Source organism: Crocuta crocuta, unplaced genomic scaffold, assembly GCF_008692635.1.
Source record: "Crocuta crocuta isolate KB4526 unplaced genomic scaffold, BGI_CrCroc_1.0 scaffold77, whole genome shotgun sequence".
Taxonomy (NCBI): domain Eukaryota; kingdom Metazoa; phylum Chordata; class Mammalia; order Carnivora; family Hyaenidae; genus Crocuta; species Crocuta crocuta.
In genome coordinates this window covers 1,931,173-1,941,323 of record NW_027532172.1, presented here as the reverse complement: position 1 = coordinate 1,941,323, position 10,151 = coordinate 1,931,173, and the positions used below count along the sequence as shown (strand labels likewise).

The 10,151-nt window shown below is 55.7% G+C and overlaps 1 protein-coding gene across 2 annotated transcripts; it reads left to right on the top strand.

Annotated features, from left to right (window-relative positions):
* The first annotated feature begins 454 nt into the window (after nt 1-454).
* FKBP8 (FKBP prolyl isomerase 8) lies at nt 455-8,950 on the top strand. Of its 2 annotated transcripts, none has more exons than XM_077776987.1 (8): nt 455-1,436; nt 3,835-4,004; nt 4,196-4,284; nt 4,562-4,782; nt 5,407-5,579; nt 7,321-7,398; nt 7,886-8,017; nt 8,419-8,950. In XM_077776987.1, the coding sequence occupies exons 1-8, from the start codon at nt 1,133-1,135 to the stop codon at nt 8,503-8,505; spliced, it is 1,254 nt and encodes a 417-aa protein (XP_077633113.1). In that variant the 5' UTR covers nt 455-1,132; the 3' UTR covers nt 8,506-8,950. The 2 variants fall into 2 exon arrangements, with proteins under 2 accessions (XP_077633113.1, XP_077633112.1); XM_077776986.1 differs by having other exon boundaries at nt 1,108-1,436; nt 4,565-4,782.
* Nucleotides 8,951-10,151: the final 1,201 nt, after the last annotated feature.

Sequence of the window (10,151 nt, the reverse complement as noted above, 5' to 3'; positions counted from 1 at the left end):
CGGGGACCGAATGGGGCTGAGGGGAGTGAGTGGGGGCGCTGCTGCCAGAGAAGTGCAGAGCCTGGGCCCCCGAGGGGTGCGGGGGGTCGGGGGCCCCAGACTGGTGGCGTCAAACAGGCATGAAGCGTTGGGGCCCTGGGTGGGAGGTTGACGAAGAGCCAGGCCGGGGCGGGGGGCGTCTGGTGGGCGTAGAGTGTTATGCGATCAGGAGAGGGGCGTCTGGGGCTCTCAGGGTGTTNTGGGGGCAGGGGATTGTGGGGGTGGGGGCTGGGAGGGTCTCAGAATATGGGGCCAAAGCCCAGAAGGAGTAGGCAGGTGAGGGTTAGGGAGGGGATGCTGTGGGTTAGAATGATGGCTAGGCTCTGCCATCTCTGAGTTTGGGGTCTGGGGGAAGGGGGCAGTTCTTGATGGCCCAAGGAAAAGGCTGTAGAATGCCACGGGGGTCTTGACCACTGTAAAGGGGGCTACTTTGAGAGTGGTCAGGAGGCCTGAGGAGAGGAGAAAGGGCTCCCAGGGTAGAGTTTGGTATAGGATCCTTGGTGTTGGGGTAGTGGTATTAGGTTCAGGCTATGGAAAGAAAAGGCTTGACATTTCTAGGTGGTTCCCCTTAGGAGAAGAGGCAGCTGAAGGTAGGGAGCCCTGGTAAAGACTCAGTTCCCTTTGGGCTCTAAAAACAGACTTCCCGAGACTTTAATCCCCCTAAAAAAAAATCCCAGCACCCCCTTTGGGTATTTAATCAGATAAAGCCCCAGGTTCAAATTCTGCCCCTGCAGTTGCCTTGCTCTGTGACCTTGGGTAAATGGCTTTGCCCCTCTGGGCCTCAATTTCCTTTTCTGCAGAATATGGGGGAGGGGAATGTTTCCTACTTTGGGTATTTATAAAGACTGAAAAATAATTAGCTGTAATAATAGCTAACATTGTTTGAGCCTGATTGATGTCCAGGACTCGATGTGTGGGGTCAAGCCTGGGTTGTTCTTTACCCACTAGAATAGATGAGGCCTGGAGCTCCTGAGTCACACAGCAAGTGATCGGCAGTGTGGTGAATGGATGCAGAGGAGAATTTGAGGGGCTGGGTGGGATTCTTACCCCATCCATTCCCCCCACCAGGGCCAATTCCCGTCCCCCCAGCAGCATGGCATCCTGTGCTGAGCCCTCTGCCTCGGGCCCTGAGCCTGCTGCCCCGCCGCCTGCTGGGGTCCCACCACTTGAGGACTTCGAGGTGCTGGATGGGGTAGAAGACGCAGAGGGCGAGGAGGAGGAGGAGGAGGAGGAGGAGGAGGAGGAAGATCTGAGTGAACTGCCACCACTTGAAGATGTGGGGCAGCCCCCACTGGAGGAGGCTGAGCAGCCTGGGGCCCTGGCCCGAGAATTCCTGGCCTCCATGGAGCCTGAGCCCGAGCCGGCCCCAGCCCCGGATGAGTGGCTGGACATCCTGGGTAAGGAGCAGGGGTGGCTTGGGTTGACCCACAGGGCGTGGACAGCTCAGGTTCAGAAGTGACCTTGGCCTAGACCCTCTTCTCCCCTGAGCCTCATTTTCCCCTCTCTGCTATGAAGCAGGTTTGAAGTAAAACATGTAACCACGGTGATTGCCAGCCACAGGCAACTAACTGATTGAGACACTTCATGTTTAAGAACCCCTTTCGCTGTTACACGCACACATGCACACGCACCTTATGTTATGCCCCCTGTTTCCCAGAGCTGCTAACAGCGGCTCAGAGAGGCTGAGTCACCTGCCTGGGGCCACACAGCCAACACACCAGGCGGTGGCAGCTCCCAACCCCCAGTGCTGCTTTTTTTGGCACTTGTCTGGCAAGTGCCTGTCTTCTGAAAATGTGTCCATGGGTCAAATGGATCTGAAGAACATCCCATTTTGCTCATACCTCTGTCCGGCTCATAGCGTGCGTTAGCATTGTAGCTGCTCAGAGAAGTCCTGCAAGAACGAAACTAGGGGAACCCACACATATACCCCACCGTGTACCCCATGGTAAGAACTCTGGAAACCAGAAAAACATATTGCTACCAATAGTGATATCTAGAATATTAAATAATGTCGGTGTCCATTCACGAACATGTTAGTAAAACGTCATTTTTACGCTATTGATGCTAATATTAAAGTAGTAGTGTCAAATAATACTGATGGAAAGTACAGAATTGTCATTGATAATATCTTTATTGCTGATAAAAACATTGTTATGTCTAAAAATAACACCAGGTAATGTTTACCGAGCACTGCTTCTGTGCCAGGCCTGTACATCCTATATTATCCTCATAACAACCCTGTGATGTAATTCCTACCATATCCCCATTTTGCATATGAGGAAACTGAGGCTTAGAGAAGTGGAGGTGCTTGCCCAAGGTCCGATAGCCCACCCTCCCTCACCCCCCGGCTATATTAGAATTTGGGAAGCTCTTCTTTACTGATAATAAGAGCTGCCCTGCTGCCCCTCTGAGCACAAATCTGACTTTGTCCTTTCATTTTTGAGCCAGCCACTTTTTTTTTTTTAAAGATTTTTTTTTTTATGTATTTCTAGGAGAGAGAGACAGCGTGAGCAGGGGAGGGTCAGAGAGAGAGGGAGTCACAGATTGAAACAGCCTCCAGGCTCTGAGCTGGCAGTCAGCACAGAGCCCGATGCGGGGCTCGAACCCACGAACCGCGAGATCATGACCTAAGCGAAAGTCGGACGCTTAACCGACTAAGCCACCCAGGCGCCCCAGAGCCAGCCACTTTCTGAGGTCAGAATCTGGGCTTCTATACAAGGAAACTGAGGCCTTCAGAGGATATGTGATTTCCTCAGCGTCTACCCCAATGAGAGGCAGTACCTGGTTGTACCCCTTCCAGCATATCCACCATTAGTGCCCAGAAACTTCTAGACACCGGGATCCCTAGGGATCCAGTAGACCATTGGTTCTGAGACTGGATGTAGGACATGTACAAGTTGAGGAGCAGCACAGAAATTTGGAACATTCTAGAATATTCCAGAATATCAATAGATACTTTCTTGTCCTTAAGTTTTAGTCCAAGGCACATTTTTAATTACTGTATATTCCAGACTGGTGGGGTATGTTGGAATGCAGATAAAGGTCAGAATAAGGGTGACTGTAGATGATATCAGTCTGACAGGCCCCAGGGGTGAAAGCCCTCGAGTTGCCTCAGTGGTTGTGTGATGTCAATGGGTGTCTTTATTGTGGTTCATGAGGGTGCCGGCTCTCATGCCCCCTCAGTAGCTGTTGGCTGTGGCCATTTGGCCATTCCTGTGATTGCTTGGGGCATGGAGGAAAACATGGGCTCTGGGGCCCTCACAGGCACTTCTGCATGTAGGCCCTCTGGCTCTGTTTAACTTTTACATTTAGTGATGTGGTGCTTTGGTGGGAACACTCTTGCATCACAGGCACGCTGCTAACCAAGCAAACTGCTCACTGGGTGTCTCCAGGGGTCCCCCTGACTACCCCCATTTCATGGCGAGGTAAATTGAGGCCCAAATGTTAAAGGGCTGGATTGGAACCAGGGGAGGGAGATTTGAGTGGCTTCTCTCTTTGCTGGATATCCCTGCCAGCCTGACAACGCTGGGCAGGGTCACCTTTCTGAGCTCTTTGCCCTGGTGAGTCTTAATTTTCTTAAGGTAATGGTCAGCCGGGCCATTATCATCACTCCTCAAATTAATCCTTTAATGCCCAGTGTCCAGCAGGGGACAGTCCCAGAGGCCTGGGATCACCTGCCCAGTAAGTGGAGAGCAGCTGTTGGAGGCTCAGCCGAATGCTGGGAGAGGGGTGCTCAGGAAGCAGGCACCCATCAGAGCTGCCTGGTAACGGGTGCTTGTCCCTGGTCCCTGGCAGGGAATGGGCTGTTAAGGAAGAAGACGCTGGTTCCAGGTCCCCCGGGCTCAAGCCGCCCAGCTAAAGGCCAGGTAGTCACCGTGCAGCTGCAGACTTCGCTGGAGAATGGCACTCGGGTGCAGGATGAGCCGGAGCTGGTGTTCACCTTGGGCGACTGCGATGTCATTCAGGTGGGATGGGGCGAGGGGCCTGGCAACCACCCTGGGGCTGAGTGGAGGAGGCAAGGCAGGATGGAGGGGAGGTGGGTGGTGGTGGCTGGCAGGGGCTGGGCTTGGGGGCAGGAAGGTGGCAGAGCCAGAGCAAACATGACATTGCTACTCTGCACCTGAGCCTGCCTGAGCCCTTGCGCTTACACACCCAGGCCCTGGATCTCAGCGTTCCGCTCATGGATGTCGGGGAGACGGCTATGGTCACTGCTGATTCCAAGTACTGCTATGGCCCCCAGGGCAGGTGAGAACCTGTCACCAGCAGGGTCCCCACGGGGGACCCCTTTGCCTGCCAATTTTATAGAAAAAGAAACAGACTTAGGGAGGGGGAAGTTACTCACCAAGTCAGCTAGCTCGCAGGTGGCGTGTGACTTCCCTTTCACTTTACTGAGGAGGGTTGACGGTGGGGCCATCTCCAAGACTTGAACCCTTTTCCCCCTGCTCCCGAGCCAACCCAGCCTGTCCGGGGTTCATTCATAGTGGCCGCTGGGTCTGAGTGCTGCTCTTGCCCCATCCCCCAGCAGGAGCCCATACATCCCTCCACATGCGGCCCTGTGCCTGGAAGTGACCCTGAAGACTGCCGTGGATGGACCTGACCTGGAAATGCTCACAGGGCAGGAGCGTGTGGCTCTGGCCAACCGGAAGCGGGAGTGTGGCAATGCCCACTACCAGCGGGCCGACTTCGTGTTGGCTGCCAACTCCTACGACCTCGCCATCAAGGCCATCACCTCTAGCGCCAAAGGTGACTGCCAGGTCAAATCTTGCCCCCCCCTCCGCTCAAAAGCATCCACTAGTGCCAGAAGCTTCAAGCCACAGAGAGCCTCAGACTCAGAATGTTCTAAAATATTCCACAGTACTGATAGATGTTCAGCTATTCCTAACCGTTAGGCAAGGGTCCACTCCGGAGTTGCGGTGTATCCCTGACCATGGAATGTTACAGACACAGGTGTATGGGGGAACGTGGGTGACTGTAGACCATGTCAGTCCACGTGCCCCGTGGTTAGGCCTCCACGGTGCTTAGTGCCATCTTATAGACTCCTTGGGAGTGCCCTGAGGATGGTGCTGGTCTTCGCTTGTGTTAGAGATAGGGGCCTGTCCTCTGAGGAATAGAGGGTGGAGGCCCCGTCCCTGGGAACACAGAGCTCCCTTCCCCAGTCTCCTGTGACAGGGATACTCAGAGGCCCTCCCATCCCCACCCGGTCTCGTCTGCCACGAGGTACAGAGGGAGTGGGCCTTGGCTTGAGTCACACAGTGTGTGGGACACGTTCCCCAGGAGTAGAAGGCAGCCATCTGTCCACAGATGGGCAGCGGTGGGGGGCTGGCGGTGTGGTAACCCTTGCTGTGGTTGAGCGCCATCGTCCCACAGTGGACATGACATTCGAGGAGGAGGAGCAGCTCCTGCAGCTGAAGGTGAAATGTCTGAACAACCTGGCAGCCTCACAGCTGAAGCTGGACCACTATCGTGCGGCGCTGCGTTCCTGCAGCCTCGTGCTTGAGCACCAGCCCGACAACATCAAGGCGCTCTTCCGCAAGGGCAAGGTGAGCTGTGGGCTGCAGGTGGATGGACCGCAAGCCACGGGCAGATGGGCATAGGCTACAGGCGGGCAGGTTGGTGCCCCCACCCAGAACAGTGGGGCTGCTTCCAAACTTTGGAGTTGAGACGGGCATAAGCATCAACCAGCCAAGCTCTCTGGGCTACAAGTGGGGAAACTGAGTCCCAGACAGGTGCTTAGGTATGGCCTGAATCACAGTAATTCATTGACCAAGACCAGACTTGAATTCTAGGTCTTAGGTTCTCTATTATCCCTGCCACTGTGGGGTGGCCTACTGGGGACTGCTCCTTACATGTAATCCTCCATGGTTCCCATCTTTCTCGGAGTAAAAGCCAAGTTCTCATTGCAACCCTCGGGGCTCTGAGTCATCTGGTCCCTCTGCCGTCCCCTTCCGCCTCTCCTCTTGCTTCTTTCCATCCTTCTCTGCCGCCTCACTGTTGCTGCCCAGGCCAGGTCTGTTCCCACCCCAGTGACTTGCACCGGCTGTGCTCTTTGCCTGAGACATGCATACCTCAGACCTCCCCCCCCAAACCATGGGCCCTTCTCTTATCCCTTCAGGTCTCTGATGTCACCTCCTCAGGAAGCTCTGCCTGCCACACTCCCCTGCCCTGTCTTCATGTTTCCCATGTTGTCATCAGCTTTGGCAGGTGTCATCATGGCTGTTACTTCCCTTACTAGAAGCTGGAGATTTTGTCTGGCTCACTCGCTGTTAATTCTCTAGCCCTGCAAACAGGGCCAGGTACACAGGGGGTGCCCAGTTGTGCTGTGGAATGTAGGGATGAATTTGGCCTGTGTAGACTTGACCTTAATTGCTTTTACCCCCATTTTTGTTGATCCCCGCCCTTTGTGTGTGTGTGTGTGTTGGCAGGGGGCTTAGTGCTTTTTATCAGTGAGCAGAGGAAATTTGAGATAACAAGCAAACGGTGGATCACTCAGCCTGTTTATGAGAAGCCCGAGCGGGGCCTTTCTCCACCCAGCATTTTTAAAGAACTTGTTTGTAGAGTTCTGTGTAGAAACTTGGGAAGAAAATGCCATCCCTGTTTGTCAAGAGTTTATAATCCTCTTGGGGGCAGTGGGATTGTGTGCTCATGTAGCCTCCAAATGCTTGTGTCTGCTGGTTGTAGTGACAGGAACGTTCTCAAACAGGTTCAAGCAAGAGGAGGAATTAATAGCTCGTAGAACTGCCTAGTGCAGGGTGTCTGGCTTCAGGCATAGCCGGATCCAGGCGTAAGCAATGCTGTGAGGATACTGTGCCTGTCTGCTACGGGTTTTCCTTTCCAGGTGACCAAGATGGTGCTTCTTGCCCCCTCAGAAGTTCTAGGCTTCCATCCTCCCCGCTTAGCATCAGTGACACCAGTATAGTTCAGGCTCGATCTCATTGGCTGGCTCTGAATCATTCACTGTAGCCAAAGCTTTGAGAACGTTCAGTTGGCTTCTTGAGCCAGCCAGGGCAGTGAGGGAGGAGGTGAGGCCAGCACCCAGGTCTCCTGCAAAGGCTGAGACCGACCTGCAGGGGAAGGCACAGATTGGGATGACACAGCCTAGTGGGGCGCTCACGTAGTCTGAGGGCTCAGGAGCAGTGTGAAGGTGGCTGCATCCCTGGGGTGGCTGTTGGTGATAGATTTGGGACTAGTCAGGGTGGCCAGGAGCCTGGCAGGGCTGGGTCTTTTGAAGAAGGTCACGGTCGTTTGTGGTTCCGGAGTGGTGCCATCCATTTTCTCCCACAGGTGCTGGCCCAGCAAGGGGAGTACAGTGAGGCCATCCCCATTCTGAGGGCAGCTCTGAAGCTGGAACCTTCCAACAAGGTGAGCAGAAAGGAGACGCCCTTGGGACTTGTCCTGCCAGCCTATCTGGGAAGTCATCCCGTAGTCTTCTTGTGATTCTTGTTGCGGCTTTCCCTATGGTGTTCCAGCCTGGGCAGTGACAGATCGGTGGCTGAAGAGACCCTGCTGACCCCTGCATAGGCGGTTTGGGCTCACCCCTTCCCCATGGGGCTCCCAGAGGCCAAGGGTGCCGCTGACCCGGCCAGTGTCAATGTCTTCACCTTTCCCCCCGGAACCTTCCTCTCCTGGCCACCATGTGTTTTGCCCCCTCCACTGGTTACCTAGGGGGATGGAGATGGCAGCCCCCACTTTGCTGATGCCCAGAGAGGGGCAGATGGAACTTTCATGTCTCAGTGGACCCAGCCCAAAGTGACCAGGGGGTCGCAGAAAAGCAGAGCATAAGAGACGATGGTCGGGTTAGATGGTCAGGTTGCATGTTCTTAGCCCAGTCGACACCCGCCTCTTGCAGACGATCCACGCAGAGCTCTCGAAACTGGTGAAGAAGCACGCAGCCCAGCGGAGCACAGAGACCGCCCTGTACCGGAAAATGCTGGGCAACCCCAGCCGGCTGCCTGCCAAGTGTCCTGGCAAGGGTGCCTGGGTGAGCTGGGGCTGGCAGGCGCAGGGATGCTCCCAGAGGAGGGGTAGGGGCTAAGGGCGGGGCACGGCATGCAGAAGCACTGATGTCCTTGTCAACTGAGCTGTGCTGGACCATGCCGGAGACAGAGAAGCCTCAGCCCTGGCTGGCCGGGGCTGTAGCAGAAGATGGAGCACCATCTCAAGCGCTCAGGGCAGAGAATGATAGCTCTTCCAGTGGGGAAGGGGAGAGGTTCTAGAATAGGGGACTTTTGATGCTTGAGTAGGAGTTTGCCAGAAGGCAGGAAAGGCATTGTCAGGCAGTGGTTTGCTGGGAGGTCTCTTTTGGCCGTGTTGATAGCTGAAGACCAGGGTATCTGTCTTGACCGCCCTCCAGCCCTTCTCTTCCCTCCCCTTTATCCACAGTCCATCCCATGGAAGTGGCTGTTTGGGGCAACTGCTGTTGCCCTGGGGGGCGTGGCTCTCTCTGTGGTCATCGCTGCCAGGAACTGACCACGCAGGTGGCCACCACCCCTTTGCACACCGTGGACCCCACCCCGCGCTCCCTAACTTCCCCAGGCTCCCTGTCAACTGCCCTGTCTGATCCAGCCCCCTCCTCTGGGGCGGGAGCAGTGAGGTTTGGGGGCCACGTGGCCCCAGTGAGCCAGGAGGGACTATGGCCCTATAGGAGGAAATTGAGGCAGGGCCCGGGCTCCATATCCAGCCCGGGGGGAGGGGGCCCTCATTCCTCCAGACCCAATTTCCACTCTCACCCCCACCCCCTTGGGTTTGGTTTCAACAGAGGCCAGCCTCGGTTTCTCCTTCCCAACAGGCCTGAGGGCAGCCCTTTCCTGACCCAGTCCCTCTCCAGGCGCCACCCCCCACCCACCCCGCCTGCTGCCCTCTGTCCAGGTTCTCCCTCCTACCCCTTCTGTGAAATAAAGCCTCCTACCCCGCACTCTGCTGGCTCTAGTACCTTCTTCCACCGTCACTTGGGCCGGGACCAGAGAGAGCCTGTGTCACATCCAGGGTCATGCAGGACTAGAGTGGGGGTGTCTCCTCTCAGACCACTGCAGACCTGCTTTACAAAGGGGGAAACAGAGGCCTGGAGGAGAGGGACGATGTGTTCAGGGTACCCAGCTGGACTCCGCAGAAGTTCACACCCAGCTGTGCTGGTTACCCCACTTACTGTCGTCTCTGTTGCCCCGTCCGAAGATGGGGATCATGGCAGGATCTAACTGGGGGCTGTGCTGAGACATCAGTGGCCCCGGGGGTCTGGCTGTGCCACACACTGACAGCCCCATGTCTCAGGTAGCAGCATGGCCAGCACGAAGGCGCTGGAGCAGGATTGAGCCTGATGTGTTCAAGGTTGAGAAGAGTGTGTGGTCAGCAGAACCGGACCCTGCAGGGCCTTGGGGACTATGAGGAGGGGTTGGGGTTGATTCCAGGAGCTCCCCTTGATTTTTAGTTTTCCCCCAATCTGGAGCTGTAGGAGCTTCTCCTTTAAATGCCACTCATCGTCACAGCCAGCACAGGCAGAGCCAGTGTTCAGGCCTCTGTCAACAGTGCTGAGACCCCTCTTAAGGCTTCATCCTGCCCCCAGGAAAAGAGAGCTCTGGGAATAGGTCACCATAAGTATCTGTCCTGCCCCTGTCCCCCTACAGCCCAGGAGGGAAAGCCATTGGCCACAGCCAAGGTAGCAATCAGGCCTTGAACTTGCCTACTCCAGGCCCTTGCTCTGTAACTCACCTGAATGACTCTGTGAACACAGATCTGTTGGTGGCTTTGAACCCTCCTTTCCACCGTTCAGCCGCCTTAGGCTCCTACTTTGTACTCTGACAGGAGGGGGCCTTTGCGGGTGGTGCTGGGGTAAGGGCTGTGGGTTGGCCAGACTTGGGGGACTGGAGTCCCAGGTAGGACACCCCCCCTTTCCTCAGACTTGCTGTCCTCAGGATGGGAAGCCGGCCTGAGGGGTGGCCAGTGGGCTGGTGGGCTGGCTAGGGTGACTTCCTGGCCTAGGTTGTGAGAGTCCCCACGGCCATCATTCCCAAGTGCTGATCAGGTCTGGCATGGTCCACCAGGTACCGCCAGTGGCCTCATTCTGTGTCCGTTTTTTGCATATTCTGGAGAAGTGTCCTTTGTCAGGTAGTATATTGTGA